At 46.4% G+C, this 16,403-nt stretch overlaps 1 protein-coding gene across 2 annotated transcripts in view; it reads left to right on the top strand.

Annotated features, from left to right (window-relative positions):
• RSBN1L (round spermatid basic protein 1 like) overlaps nucleotides 1-16,403 on the top strand; it is a 214,165-nt gene that overhangs the window by 144,865 nt on the left and 52,897 nt on the right. For both annotated transcript variants that reach the window (XM_069229672.1, XM_069229673.1), the window contains exon 5: nucleotides 13,806-13,948. In XM_069229672.1, coding sequence (XP_069085773.1) covers nucleotides 13,806-13,948 — 143 coding nt within the window. The remainder of the gene's footprint in view (nucleotides 1-13,805; nucleotides 13,949-16,403) is intronic.

The raw sequence follows: 16,403 nt of genomic DNA, 5'->3' as shown, positions 1-16,403 counted from the left end.
GATCTCTAGCATCACTGGTCGGAGCACTGGGATGACTAGCTGGATGGAGAGACTGTCTATACATGTCCTGTTCGATTTAGCTGGCTTTTAAGTTGTAGAGTGAATGCTACAAACCAGTTATTGGGATGTTTGTTTTGAATGCTATGCTTACTTGTTTGGTGGCAATGAGGACCTGTCCATAAATTCCAGTTTAGAGAAAGGTCTGACACCTCACTCAAAATTAACTAGTTGAAGTTTGAGGATCATAGCCTTAAAGACCTTTTTTTGTCAGTGGCATTCAAGCTGGCGATAATACTTCTGTTACAAAAGTCATTGTTCCCTGTTAGGAAACGAGGGCTACAGGTTCATGAAGCCCATCTTCTAGATTGAAAAGTTCTTCAAACATCCTTAACACATGCTGTTCAGTTCGGGTGGGAATCTAACTGCGCTAACCCTTTGAAGCAGGTTTGGTTGAAAGAGGGATATTTGCAAATCTATACATTGAAAAATCCTTCATACAGTCATCAATTACTTTAAGTCTTTTTATCTGATAGAGACTTCTATCTGCAGATTCCTTACCCTTAGAATTCTATGGCGTTGGTTTCGAATCCAGAATTTTTCTGCTGAGCAGTACCTGTGCGCGCCGTCGGGTGGTGTCGTTCAGATCTGCGTGCGTCAGCCTGCTCCACGTGGTGTCTGTGACGTTGGAGTCATCTGTGACATCACGGTCTTCTGTATAGGCACCACCCTGACAAGCATATGTCAGTTCTTTTCCTTCTGCGCCGGTTAAGCGCAGCTAAAGGGAGAGCGACCCTTTTTTCAACTGTTTTGTTGAAGCTTTTCAATTGTCTGAGCGATGTCTTCAAGAAAGACTGGATTCAAACCGTGTGGTGCATGTCATTGCATCATGTTGGTTAAGGATCGACACCAGGTGTCTCTGGTGCCTTGAAAAGGACCATGATTCAAAGTTGTGTTCTGACTGTTGTCCATGGCTTCAAAGGTCTTGAGAGAGAAATCTCTCAAGCTTCTAGCAGCCCAGCAGCCATCTTCCGTTAGCGTGACTCTGAGGAGGTCACCCTCCTGTTCTAGGAGGAGGTTGCAGCACCGCTCCAGGAGCCCCAAGTCATCTTCCTTGCATTCAAGGTCTTCAGGGCATTCAGGTAAGAGGCACAAGAGAAGTCCAAGTGGACTTCGACTTTGCCACGCCCGTAGGCTGCTAAGGCGTCCAGGGAACGTCGATGTGCCGAGCGCAGCTCCGCTGAGCCGTCGTCAGGGACGACTCCGCATCTTCCCCCTTCTCTGGGGACCGCAGCAACCCCCGCTCAAATCAAAGAATTTTACGAGGCTGTGCACCTTGTTTTTGAGTGGGCTGCACCCTCGGTGGGTCTTCAGGCCCCACGGGGTCAGCAGTGGCCCCAGTGGATTCGGCCTCTGCACCGTTTGAAACCCTGGGATCCGATAGTGGATCCGGACCAGCGCCGGTATCTCATTCGACCTTTGGCGCCGGGCCCGACATCGATGCTCCCACCACCACCTACGCCCACTGGTGGTGGTAGCCCCATCCTAATTCCTGATGATCTAGGGCCGGAAAAACGACGTACTACGCCAATTCCGACTTCCACAGTGCCGATTAGGCCCAGATCAGTGCCTGGGGCTTACTTACAACAGTCAGGCACAGGAGAGGAGTGGGAGAGGTCTGAGGACCCTTTAGAATATGGATTGGAGCATGAACAGGACTGGTATGAGGATCTAGGGGAAGCCAGTGGACTGGATACTTCTCCAGATGCTGGCACGCTTTCTCCTCCTTCTGTGGCTATGGAGGAGGGTGCATCCTATGCCATGGTGGTGCATAGGGCAGCTGAGGTTTTGGACCTAGACTTGCCTACAGTGCCAGTCAGGACAAATCTCCTGATGGAGGTGCTTCAGCCGGGGGTTGCTACTTCGGAGCTGATGTTACCCTTTAATGAAGCCTTCGTGGATGTCCTTCTGGGAACATGGTCCAAACACAGCACAGGGGCTCCCGTGAATAGGGCAATCGGTCACCACCATAGACCTCCTCCAAATGACCTTAGTTTCCTCACCCAACACCCCACCCCACCTCGGAGAGCTTGGTGGTCCAAGCCTCCTCTTCACGTGGTGCCTTCCCTTCCGCCCCTCTGGATAGGAAATCCAAAAGGCTGGACCAACTTGGAAAGAAGTTGTTTTCTTCTTCCAGGCTGGCATTGAGGTCAGTAAACACCTTTTGCCATTGGGCCGTTTTTCCCGTACTTTATGGGATACGGTGGCACAGGTGCTGCCCCAGGTCCTGGTGGGCATACGAGATGCTCACCCAGGCTGTCAAGGATGGGAGAGATGCAGCCAAGTTTACTATCAGGTGTGGCTTGGACACGACCAACTCACTGGGCAGGGCGATTTCTTCGACAGTGGCCCTCTGTCACCACACCTGGCTACGTTCTACTGGCTTTTCAGGGGATGTCCAGTCGAGTTTGATGGACATGCCTTTTGATGGCTCTCAACTTTTTTGGTGAGAAGGCAGACTCTGCGCTTGAAAGATTCAAGGATTCTTAGGCCTTTCAGCACCTGCTTGTCAGCAGTCGGTCTTTTGTCCCTTTCAAGGCCTCGGAAGGGGCACAGTACTACGCCAGCCACAAGTTAGCCACTGTCCTGCTGCTTCACAGCATTCTGTGTGAGGACGAGGCCGTGATACCATCAGACCCAGAGGTCGGCCACCACACAGCCCCCCTCTTCCACAGGCCCAAGCCCTCCTAGTATGGTTCTGCAAGACCATGTCCGTCCAGTTGAAGGGAGGATTCAATTTCATCTACCTCACTGGCAGTCCATCACATCTGACAAATGGGTCTTGCATATCATACAGAAGGCCTATTCCCTCCCCTTCCAGTCTTTCCCTCCCTTTATCCCTCAGGTAAAAGAACAGCTGATGGGGGATTATTTGGTCTTGCTCCATGAGGTAGATACTACTCTCTTGGCCAAGGGAGCCATAGGAAGGGTCCCGATGTCAGAAGTAGGCAGTGGTTGTTATTCCCGCTACTTTCTGATTCCCAAAAAGAACAAGGGCCTTCGCCCTATCCTGGATATAAGGGGCGTCAATCTCTTCCTCAAAAAGGAGATATTCAAGATGCTCACTCTTGCTCGGGTCTTGTCTGCCCTAGACCAAGGAGACTGGATGGTAGCATTAGACTTGCAGGATGCGTTTTTTCATATCCCCATCCTGCCCGCCCACAGGCGTTACTTGCGGTTCAAGGTGGGCCATGAGCACTTTCAGTTTACCGTGCTCCCTTTCGTTCTTACCAGTGCCCCTCAGGTGTTCACGAAAAGTGATGGCGGTGGTGGCAGCTCATCTGCCCAGGTTAGGGATTTCAGTCTTCCCCCTACCTGGACGACTGGCTGTTGAAGGCTCCGACGCCCCAGGCTATCGTTACCCATCTCCAGACGAAGGCAAACCTCTTGCCTTCGCTAGGGTTCACTATAAACATGCCAGAGTCACACCTGGCTCGGGCCTATCCTCCCGAGCAGCAAGTCCAGGATTTTCAGGTTATGATACTGATGTTTTGGCCTCTATCCTGGACTTCGGTGAGACAGACTCTGAGGCTGTTGGGACTCAAGGCTTCCTGCATCCTTTTAGTCAAGCATGCCAGATGGCGTACGAGGGCTCTGCAGTGGGACCTGAAGTTCCAATGGGCATAGCATCAGGGAAATCTTACCAGCATGGTTCAGATCTCAGAGGGAACTGCAAAGAATCTGCAGTGGTGGTTAGTGAACTGAGATTGGGTCAAGGTCAGACTCCTCTCCCTTCCCCAACCAGATTTTACAGTAGTCAAAGATGCGTCACTTATGGGATGGGGTGGCCATCTGGGAGAGGTGGAGATCAGGGGCCTCTGGTCTCTGGCAGAATCCTGACTCCATATCAACTTGTTTGTTCTTCGGGTGATCCGGCTAGCATTAAAGGCATTTCTTCTTGTTGTGAAAGGGAAGGTAGTGCAGGTGTTCACGGACAACACTACCGCAATGTGGTACTGCAACAAGCATGGCGGTGTGGGCTCGTGGACTCTTTGTCAAGAGGCTCTACTTCTCTGGACATGGCTCGAACATCAGGGCATAACCCTGGTGGTTCAACACCTGGCAGGTTCTCCATTCTGAGGTGCACAAGGACTCTTTCAGCAGTGGGGAGAGCCTTGGTTAGATCTGTTCGCCTCCGAAGAGAACGCACAATGTCAGCAGTATTGTGCGCTGGAGATTCCAAGGTGGCTATCGTTAGGTGACGCTTTTCATCGCAAATGGAGCTCGGGCCTCCTGTACACCTTTCTTCCTATACCACTTCTGCCCAGAGTTCTCAAGAAAATTCAAGAACAACTTGGCCCAAGTAATAATAGTGGCCCCGGATTGGGCACGAAGAGTCTGGTATCCAGAGCTTCTCAAAATGAGCACCAGTCCTCCAATCAGATAGCCTCTTTTGGAGGATCTTCTGTCGCAGTGGCAGGGGAAGATTCTCCACTTGAACCTGTCAACTCTGCAGCTTCATGCATGAAGACTGAGCAGAGGCAGTTGATGGTTTATGACCTCCTTTGCGAGGTCTGTGATGTCATTCTGGCAGCCGGGCATCCCACTACTAAGGCGGTTTACGCCTGCCGTTGGAAACGTTTTGTGTTACATTGTACAGAGAGGTCTATTAATCCTCTTTCTTCTTCTCTTTAACATCCTTCTGTTTATTCTATCACTCTCCCAACAGGGTTCCTCCTGAGGGACTCTTAAGGGCTATCTTTCTGCATTATCCGCTTTTCTTCGCTTGCCTGAGCAGTCTTTGTTTAAGTCTCCGATTGTACAGAGATTCTTAAAAGGGTTTGTACATATGTTTCCACCTATGCCTTTTGTTATGCCCCAGTGGGACCTTAATCTAGTGTTCGATGGCATCTGTCGCTGTAGATACACATGGTCTGCATAGCTCGCCATCTGGCTCTGCGCGACCGTCGAGCGAGAAGGCTGCAGATGGCGTCCACGCCAAAGGAGCATCGACAGTTCGAGACAGAAGAGGAACAGGAGGAATCCTTTTCCATCCAGGATTCAGACTCCGACGAACTCGACAATACAAAAACTGTGAGTAAGACGTCGAGATCAGAAATTAAAAAAGGAAAAAAGGCCCAGGGGACACCACTGCCAACCGGCCATGGCTCAACCCAAATTCACGGTGACCAACAATCGGCACCGAAAAAGGCCCATTCAGTGTCGAGATCGTCCGACTCCGGTCGAGACACCGGCACGCAGCCTCCTCGGGTCCGAGAGAGTGCTAAAGAGAAGCATCGACACCGAGAGTTCGGTGTCGACACGGATCGACGCCGAGACAGTGGCGCCGAAGACCATAGAGGCCAAGATTTTTCGGCACAAAAGAAGAGGAAGGTTACCTCGGAGCCGAAAAAACAAACAGGGTTTTCGGAGCCGAAAAAAGCACCAACAGACCCAGTTTCAGGCTCCTATACTGAAGAACTTTCTATGTCTTCACAAATGAAGACACAGATTCGAACAGGAACTGCAATCCACTGAAGTGGATCACACGCAAAAGCGTATCTTTATTCAGCAGGGGACAGGGAAGATCAGTACCCTTCCACCTGTCAAAAGAAAGAGAACACTTCAGTTTGTAGCACAAGAGGTTCCTCAGCAACAAACAGCAAAGACGGTAACACCTCCTCCCTCGCCTCCACCTGTAACTCCGGCTTCGCCAACTTACACCCCGTCACATTCGCCAGCTCACACCGCCATGAGCCACGACGACCAAGATCAAGACGCGTGGGACTTGTACGATGCACCAGTGTCTGATAACAGCCCAGACACGTACCCAACTAGGCCATCACCACCTGAGGACAGCACAGCCTATTCACAAGTGGTGGCTAGAGCAGCTCAGTTCCATAATGTGGAACTACACTCTGAACAAGTAGAGGATGACTTTTTATTTAACACCCTCTCCTCCACCCACAGCTCCTACCAAAGCCTGCCTATGCTCCCAGGCATGCTACGCCATGCAAAGGAGATCTTCAAGGAGCCAGTTAAAAGTAGGGCAGTAACGCCTAGAGTGGACAAAAAGTATAAGGCGCCTCCTACGGACCCTGTATTCATCACCTCTCAGCTGCCACCAGATTCTGTGGTGGTAGGGGCTGCCAGAAAACGGGCAAATTCACACACTTCTGGGGATGCACCTCCCCCAGATAAAGAAAGCAGAAAGTTCGATGCAGCCGGGAAGAGGGTCGCTGTCCAGGCAGCAAACCAGTGGCGCATCGCAAACTCACAAGCGCTGTTAGCGCGATACGACAGAGCCCACTGGGATGAGATGCAGCATCTCATTGAACATCTCCCAAAAGATCTGCAAAAAAGAGCAAAACAGGTTGTTGAAGAGGGTCAAAACATTTCCAACAATCAAATACGCTCCTCTATGGATGCAGCAGACACAGCCGCAAGAACCATTAATACGTTGGTTACCATCCGTAGGCACGCATGGCTCAGAACGTCTGGATTCAAGCCAGAAATTCAGCAGGCAGTACTTAACATGCCAGTAAACGAAAAACTTCTGTTCGGTCCGGAGGTCGACACAGCCATAGAAAAGCTCAAAAAGGACACTGACACTGCCAAGGCCATGGGCGCACTCTACTCCCCGCACAGCAGAGGATCTTATGCCACCTTCCGCAAAACACCTTTTAGAGGAGGGTTTCGGGGTCAGGCCACACAAGCCAGTACCTCACAGTCCGCACCGTCCACCTACCAGGGACAGTACAGGGGAGGCTTTCGGGGCCAGTATAGAGGAGGGCAATTCCCTAGGAATAGAGGAAGATTTCAAAGCCCCAAAACCACTACCAACAAGCAGTGACTCACACGTCACTCACCCCCCCCACACAACACCAGTGGGGGGAAGGATAGGTCAATATTACGAAGCATGGGAGGAAATAACTACAGACACATGGGTCCTAGCAATTATCCAACATGGTTATTGCATAGAATTCCTGCAATTCCCTCCAGACATACCACCAAAATCACAAAATTTATCAAAACACCATTCACAGCTTCTAGAGATAGAAGTCCAAGCACTACTGCAAAAAAATGCAATAGAATTAGTACCAAGCACACAAATAAACACAGGAGTTTATTCACTGTACTTCTTGATACCAAAAAAGGACAAAACACTGAGACCAATTCTAGACCTCAGGGTAGTAAACACATTCATCAAATCAGACCATTTTCACATGGTCACACTACAAGAAGTGTTACCATTGCTCAAAAAACACAACTACATGACAACCCTAGACCTCAAAGACGCATATTTCCATATACCAATACATCAATCACACAGAAAATATCTAAGGTTTGTATTCAAAGGAATACATTACCAATTCAAAGTATTGCCTTTCGGTTTAACAACCGCTCCAAGGGTATTCACAAAGTGCCTAGCAGTAGTCGCTGCACACATCAGAAGGCAGCAAATACATGTATTCCCGTATCTAGACGACTGGCTAATCAAAACCAGTTCGCTCACACGATGCTCAAACCACACAAATCAAATCATACAAACCCTCTACAAACTAGGGTTCACCGTCAACTTTGCAAAATCCAACATTCAGCCAAGCAAAGTACAGCAATATCTAGGAGCCATAATAGACACGACAAAAGGAGTAGCAACGCCAACTCCACAAAGAATTCACAATTTCAACAGAGTCATTCAACACATGTCTCCAAATCAAACAATACAAGCAAGAACAATACTACAGCTCCTAGGCATGATGTCATCATGCATAGCCATTGTCCCAAACGCAAGACTGCACATGAGGCCCTTACAACAGTGCCTAGCCTCACAGTGGTCTCAAGCACAGGGTCACCTTCTAGATCTGGTGTTAATAGACCGCCAAAGTTACCTCTCGCTTCTATGGTGGAACAGTATAAATTTAAACAAAGGGCGGCCTTTCCAAGACCCAGTGCCACAGTACGTAATAACAACAGATGCTTCCATGACAGGGTGGGGAGCACATCTCAATCAACACAACATAAGAGGACAATGGAACATACATCAAACAAAACTGCATATAAATCATCTAGAATTATTAGCAGTTTTTCAAGCACTAAAAGCTTTCCAACCAATCATAACCCACAAATACATCCTTGTCAAAACAGACAACATGACAACGATGTATTATCTAAACAAACAAGGAGGAACACATTCAACGCAGTTAAGCTTATTAGCTCAAAACATATGGAAGTGGGCAATCCACCATCAAATTCGCCTCATAGCACAGTTTATTCCAGGGATCCAGAATCAACTGGCAGACAATCTCTCTCGAGATCACCAGCAAGTCCATGAATGGGAAATCCACCCACAAATTCTGAACACCTACTTCACACTCTGGGGAACACCTCAAATAGACTTATTTGCAACAAAAGAGAACGCAAAATGCCAAAACTTCGCGTCCAGATACCCACACAAGCAATCCCAAGGCAATGCCCTATGGATGAACTGGTCAGGAATATTTGCTTACGCTTTTCCTCCTCTCCCTCTCCTCCCTTATCTAGTAAACAAATTGAGTCAAAACAAACTCAAACTCATTTTAATAGCACCAACGTGGGAAGACAACCCTGGTACACAACACTGCTAGATCTTTCTGTAGTACCCCACATCAAACTGCCGAACAAACCAGATCTGTTAACGCAACACAACCAACAGATCAGACACCCAGATCCAGCATCGCTGAATCTAGCAATCTGGCTCCTGAAATCCTAGAATTCGGACACTTACAACTTAGCCAAGAGTGTATGGAGGTCATAAAGCAGGCCAGAAGGCCATCCACTAGACACTGCTACGCAAGTAAGTGGAAAAGATTTGTTTGTTACTGCCATCATAATCAGATACAACCACTAGACGCAACTCCAAAACATATAGTAAATTACTTGCTCCATTTACAAAAAGAAAAGCTAGCCTTCTCTTCTAATAAAATACACCTTGCAGCAATATCTGCATACCTGCAGACTACCTATTCAACTTCCTTGTATAGGATACCAGTCATCAAAGCATTCATAGAAGGTCTTAAAAGAATTATACCACCAAGAACACCACCTGTTCCTTCATGGAACCTAAACGTGGTCCTAACAAGACTCATGGGCCCACCTTTCGAACCCATGCACTCTTGCGGAATACAATTCCTAACCTGGAAAGTTGCCTTTCTCATCGCCATTACATCTCTGAGAAGAGTAAGTGAAATTCAAGCGTTCACAACACAGGAACCTTTTATACAAATACATAAAAATAAGGTCGTCCTACGACCTAATCCAAAATTTTTACCAAAAGTTATTTCACCGTTCCATCTAAATCAAACGGTAGAACTACCAGTTTTTTTCCCACAGCCAGATTCTGTGGCTGAAAGAGCACTACATACATTAGATGTCAAAAGAGCATTAATGTACTACATTGACAGAACAAAGAACATCAGAAAGACTAAACAGCTATTTATTGCATTTCAAAAACCTCATGCAGGTAACCCAATATCAAAACAAGGTATAGCCAGATGGATTGTTAAATGCATCCAAATCTGCTACCTTAAAGCAAAAAGACAACTGCCCATTACTCCCAGGGCACATTCAACAAGGAAAAAAGGTGCTTCAATGGCCTTTTTAGGAAACATCCCAATGCATGAAATATGTAAGGCAGCCACATGGTCTACGCCTCACACATTCACCAAACACTACTGTATAGATGTGCTATCCGCACAACAAGCTGCAGTAGGTCAAGCTGTATTAAGAACTCTATTTCAGACAACTTCTACTCCTACAGGCTAAACCACCGCTTATGGGGAAATAACTGCTTACTAGTCTATGCAGACCATGTGTATCTACAGCGACAGATGCCATCGAACTGAAAATGTCACTTACCCAGTGTACATCTGTTCGTGGCATCAGTCGCTGAGATTCACATGGGCCCACCCACCTCCCCGGAAGCCTGTAGCAGTTCAGAAGTTACCTTCAATTTTGTACATTTGTATATATATTATTTAAACCTTTAATAGGTACATACTTACACATTTCATTGCGCGGGCACTATTACTATAGTACAACTCCTACCTCACCCTCTGCGGGGAAAACAATCGAAGATGGAGTCGACGCCCATGCGCAATGAGCACAGAAGGAGGAGTCACTCGGTCCAGTGACTCGAAAACACTTCTTCGAAGAAAAACAACTTGTAACACTCCGACCTAACACCAGATGGCGAGCTATGCAGACCATGTGAATCTCAGCGACTGATGCCACGAACAGATGTACACTGGGTAAGTGACATTTTCATTTTACTTTTCTAATGTGTGCTCCTTTTGAGCCTTTACATAATTGCCTTTTCCGGCTGCTCACAATCAAAACGGCCTTCTTAGTGGCGATCATATCTGCCAGGAGAGTGAGTGAGATGCAGGCTTTTCATCGAAACCGCTGTATCTCATGATATATCCTGATAAGGTAGTCCTCAGAACTCGTGCCTCTTTCCTCCCAAGGTGGTGACGCCTTTCCATCTGAAAAATATCTCCCTGATGACCTTCTTTGCTCCACCGCATCCCTCTAAAGAAGAGGAGCGTCTCCATCAGCTGGGCTCAAAAAGAGCATTATTGTTCTACCTTGACCACACAAAAGAGTTCCGGGTGGACAACCAACTCTTTGTGGGGTATGTTGGTGCAAAGAAGGGGCAGGCAGTCCAGAAACTGACCATTTTGCGCTGGGTCGTTCTCTGAATTAAAATTTGCTATGCTTTGGCTAAGAAGCAGCCTCTTGAGAGCTCACTCTACCAGAGGGCCACGGAATTAGCTCGAGGCGTGCCGGTACTAGACAGCTGCCAAGCGGCAGCGTGCACTTCCTTGCACACGTTTGCTAGACACTACTGCCTGGATGGCCAGAATAGAAGAGAGGGGAATTTTGCTTGCTCAGTCCTGCAGGTCTTCCTTGTGTAAAGTATATCACCCACAGGTGGTTAAAGCTTGGGTATCTATTCTAAGGTAAGGAATCTGCAGCTAGAAGTCTCTATCAGATGAACAAATTACTTACCTTCGGTATCAAATTATCTGGTAGAGACTATCTAGCTGCAGATTCCTTACACCCACCCAAGCCTCCCCGCCCCGCGGAGATGTTTTTCAGATTTTTACCCTCTTCAGGGCATGTCTTTCGGCTCGGACAATCAGAAGAAAACAAACATAAATAAAAATAAAAGTTGGTCCTTCCATGACTCTGCGCTTCTGGCGTGTGAAGTTGTGGAGAAGGACTGACGTATGCGCACCAGGTTGGTGCCTATATAGAAGACCGTGACGTCACAACACATGCGGATCCTAACTACGCCACCCGGCGGTACCCGCAGGGTACTGTTGAGCAGAAAAATTCCACATTCGAAGCTGATGTCTGGGAATTCTAAAACACGGAATCTGCATTTAGATAATCTCTACCAGATAATTTGTTACCAAAGGTAAGTAACTTGATCGTTATGGAACAGATAAGCCATTGGTTACCTGTCGCCAACATTTCTTAGTGTCTTTGGTTATACCTGCCTTGTATACATCTTCCCAAATCAGAATATCCCAACTGCTGCGCAACACTGCCTGTGCTAGCTTGTATAATTTCATTTTTTGCCTCAGCATTCCCGCACTCCAAGGTTAAGTGCAGGTAATTTTTCGTACTCCTGCGCTCTTTGGAGTATCATTTACTAACTACTTTCTCAGTTAGCTTACTCCCTTCATGCCTCTATAGGAAGAGCGCCCCCAGTGAATTAAATGGTTACCCCATAACATTTAGGCTTTTGTTGATGCCAGCTTTGATTGAAAGTGTGCTGGGGCCCTACTAACCAGGCCCCAGCACCAGTGTTCTTTCCCTAAAACTGTACCTTGGTCTCCACAATTGGCACAGCACTGGCACACAGTTAAGTCCCTTGTAAAAGGTACCCATGGTACCAAGGACCCTGTGGTCAGGGAAGGTCTCTAAGAGCAGTAGCATGGATTATGCCACCCTGGGGACCCTTTACTCAGCACATGCACACTGCCTCACAGCTTGTGTGTGCTGGTGGAGAGATAAAGGCAAAGTTGACATGGTACCTCTCTCAAAGTGCCATGCCCACAACCCACTGCGTGTGGCATAGGTAAGTCACCCTTCTAGCAGGCCTTACAGCACTATACCACAGGTGAGGGCATAGCTGCATGAGCACTATGCCCCTACAGTGTCTATGCCAATTCTTAGACATTGTAAGTGCAGGGTAGCCATATTGAGTATATGGTCTGGGAGTTTGTCAGAAACAAACTCCACAGTTCCATACTGGCTACACTGAATACTAGGAAGTTTGTTATCAAACTTCTCAGCACAATAAACCCACACTGATGCCAGTGTGGCATTTATTGAGAAATGCACACACAGGGCATCTTAGAGATGCCCTGTACATGCCAGCCCAACTGCTAGTGCTAGGCTGACCGGTCTCTGCCAGCCTGCCACTTCCAGACACGTTTCTGGCTACATGGGGTGAGTACCTTTGTGCACTCTGTGACCAGGAACAAATCCTATCCTGGATGGAAGACAGTGCTTTACTTACTGTATTAAACAAACTGTACTTACCTCCCCCCAGGAACTGTCGAATTTTGCACTGTCCACTTTTAAAATAGCTTATTGCCATTTTATGAAAAACTGTGTACATTACTGTTTTGGTTCAAAGTTCTAACTATACTGATGCAAAGTACCTTACATTTAAGTTACTCACCTGCAATTTGAATCTTGTGGTTCTAAAATAAATTTAAGAAAATAATATTTTTTATATATTAAAAACCATTGGTCCGAAGTTGTCATTGAGTGTGTGTTCTTATTTATTGCTTGAGTGTGTACAACAAATGCTTAACACTACCCTCTGATAAGCCAAACTGCTTGACCACACTACCACAAATAGAATATTAGTATTATCTATTATTGCCTCTTGGGAACCCCTGGACTTCTGTGCACACTATATCTCATTTTGACATAGTATATACAGAGCCAGCTTCCTGCAGTAGACATCACGCAGGGCAAAAAAATCTACAAGAGACCATTCCACACTTAACCACTATGTAGAGGAATGATGCACAGCGTGTGAATCCAAAAAAAATTCAAGCTGCAAACAGCTAAGTAACCATTTTGTTACTGTAACCTCTGGCTAGGAGACAGTTCTATCAAGTAGGAGACTCTTTGTAAATAACCTGTTATTTCATAGCAAGGTGCTAGAGTAGCTGCTTGTTTTAACATTACTGAAATCTATCAATTTTGCAGTCCAAATTTTTTGGCCTATGCATAATGCCCACATTGCATAGTGGATTCCTGAATTGTCTCATGTGGAGTCATGCTGGACTCGCCTCCCCTGGGTCGCAGGTGCCTTTATGACAATCCTATTTCTGCAACCATACAGCGGTTGGAATACTGTAATGCACATATCAAACCTTCCATTGCAGCACGTGCAGTATTTCTTCTGTTGATATTTTAAGATGGCTTGAATTGTTAGTTTGTAAATTACATGACCTCACCTTTGATTTGATGGTAGATCTGTGCCATTTATTACCAAAGCAAATTGTCGACAAGGTCATCTGCGGATTCCCATTGGTAGTTTGGGAACACGGGTGATTGTGTGGAAGAAACAGGTAATTACTACGATCTATGTGTACCTCTGACAGCTGGGTTATTGAATATTAATCACTGTCCATTTCTACCTTGAGGACAGATAGTACAAGAATCAAAAATCTATAATAGACAAGTCTTAAATCATTTGCTTAGTTCAAAGTAAATTATTTACCTTTTATTTCTTCTAGTGTACGTTGCCATGGGGGACTGTTTCTAGTCTAAACCTGAAGAGTCGGAAAGATAGTGATGATGGTCCCATCATGTGGGTTCGTCCTGGAGAACAGATGATTCCCGTGGCTGATATGCCAAAGTCACCTTTCAAAAGGAAAAGGTAGGCTTTCAAGTGGAACGTCCAGTACTTAAAAGTATTCCAGTTTCATTGTATACCTGATTGTTCAAAGTCCAAAAGTTAAAATAACTAGATCAGTGCACAAATTGCAATTTGTATTTTCGATTTTATTGACTATCTCAGATTTGCTGTTCTGTTGAAAATCTTTACGGTATCTTGATACGTTATCTGTATAAAGTTTTCAAGATGCGAGTCTTAATGCATAGGTGTAGCAGTTTACTTCATGGTCATGTCTGCTGCAGTTTACCGTAGGCACCCTAGTTTGTGATTTATAGTTTATCTGCCGAGTTCTGGGCAAAAATGGGCAGCTCGTCCCTCTGTATGCCCTTCTGAACAATACAGCTCTGAAGAATTGGAGCTTACTTAACGGGTACATCATCCCTTCAGAACGTGACGTGGAGGTTTGTCTGTAAGCCTTTCAGGGATTTAACTCCTTATTGTCCATTTTAAAGCACATCATAAACTGAAAGGTTCAGAGTCCTTTCAGTGCAGACTGTTTGAAAAAGTAGTCCAACGTACTCTTCACATCAAAACCTTAGGCTTGGAAAGAGGGTTGAGGGTGTCCCTACTGATGGCAGGAGCAGTACCAGCCATGTGCATGTCACAATTTTGAAAACCGTAATGGCACAAATGATCAGATTGCTAAATATTATATAAATAAGAAAATACCACATAAGGTAGTTATAGTTCAAAGTTAAAGATCTTTTAGATCGGGCATCTTTCTGAATTACTATCTCATTGAATTTACTTGCTCATTTTGTCAGCGTAGTTTCTGCTTCGATATTGGAGCAGTACAAACTAATGTGGAGCGTACTGGCAACAGTGAAGCATAGCATATATAGGAATGTTAGCAGCCTGTTGACTTGCAACAGTGTCGGGTGAATGATCAGTGGTCTAAATAGGATCGGTTTGTGACTTATTGCCATTCCTTATTTTGCGCTTTGATGGTGCTGTCATTGCTACTGTAAATGTAGATATTTTTATTAAATGCATTTGGTAAATATATTGAGCATAAATGCTGCATGGAGGTATTGTTTAGTCCTCAAACTGTTTCCAACCATGGAAAATTGTGTTGTGTGTTCCTGCCATAGGAAGGGCCAAGTAATTCAGGTCTTTCTGCTATTTATCTTGTTCAAGTGATGGAATTTTGCAGTACTTCGGAATTGACCATGATCGCTGATACTTGAATTTTGGCCACACCCATTCAAACTCTTGCACTTATCAGTTATCTGGGGGTTACGTTTACATTCTACCTGTAGCTCCGGCAACTGAGCAAGGGCGACATTGTGTTCCTCAGAGGTCTCTGAGCAGTCAGTAACACCTTCATTCCTGTAGAGCTGAAATGTAAGTCTCAAAGTTGCAAAATATTTTAGACATTAAAGGATACTGGGATGCCCACTATAACAGCTGTATAACCAGGGCCACTGGAATTATTCAATTCTGCAGCCATGGATGTTTCCCTTTAAGTATTGCGTAGGAAAATGGCTCCTTGTTGCAGATACACTGCCCCCCCCCCATTTTACGGTATTCAAGTCTATTCTTAGACATTGTAAGTACAGTGTGGCCATATTGAGTACATGGTCTAGGAGTTTGTCAAAACAAACTCTAGAGTTTCATAATGGCTACACTGAGTACTGGGAAGTTTGGTACCAGACTTCTCAGAATAATAAACCCGCACTGATTAAAGTGTTGGATGTATTAAAAAATGCACGTAGAGGGCATCTTAGAGATGCCCCCTGTATTTTACCCAATCCTTCAGTGCAGGACTGACTGGTTTGTGCCAGCCTGCCACTGAGTGATGAGTTTCTGACCCCCTGGGGTGAGAGCCTTTGTGCTCTCTGGGGCCAGAAACAAACCCTGCACTGGGTGGAGGTGCTTCACACCACTCCCTGCAGGAACGTTAACACCTAGCAGTGAGCCTCAAATGCTCAGGCTTTGTGTTACAGTACCCCAAGGCACTCCAGCTAGTGGAGATGCCCACCCCCTGGACACATCCCTCACTATTGATGGCAAGTCCGGGGAGATAATGGGAGAAACAAGGAGTCGTCACCCCCTCAGCCAGGTCCACCCCTAAGGTGACCAGAGCTGAAGTGACCCCCACGTTGGAAAATCCTACATCTTGTTTTGGAGGATTTAGCCCAATAGGAATAGGGATGTGCCACCCTTCCCAAAGGAGGCGGCACAAGGAGGGTGTAGCCACCCTCAGGGACAGTAGCCAACGGCTACTGCCCTCCACCCCTAAACACACCCCTAAATCTAGGGGTGACCCTAAACCCAGGAAATCAGATTCCTGATGATCTAACAAGGACGACTGCAGACCTGAAAAGCCAGCAGAGGAGGAGATGACAACTGCTTTGGCCCCAGTCCTACCAGCCTGTCTCCAGATTCAAAGAACCTGCAACAGCGATGCATCCAGGGGGCCCAGCGACCTCTGCCG

The sequence above is a fragment of the Pleurodeles waltl genome, chromosome 4_1, assembly GCF_031143425.1.
Source record: "Pleurodeles waltl isolate 20211129_DDA chromosome 4_1, aPleWal1.hap1.20221129, whole genome shotgun sequence".
Taxonomy (NCBI): Eukaryota; Metazoa; Chordata; class Amphibia; order Caudata; family Salamandridae; genus Pleurodeles; species Pleurodeles waltl.
The sequence above is the reverse complement of the archived record's forward strand: the minus strand, read 5'-3'. Positions and strand labels throughout refer to the sequence as shown.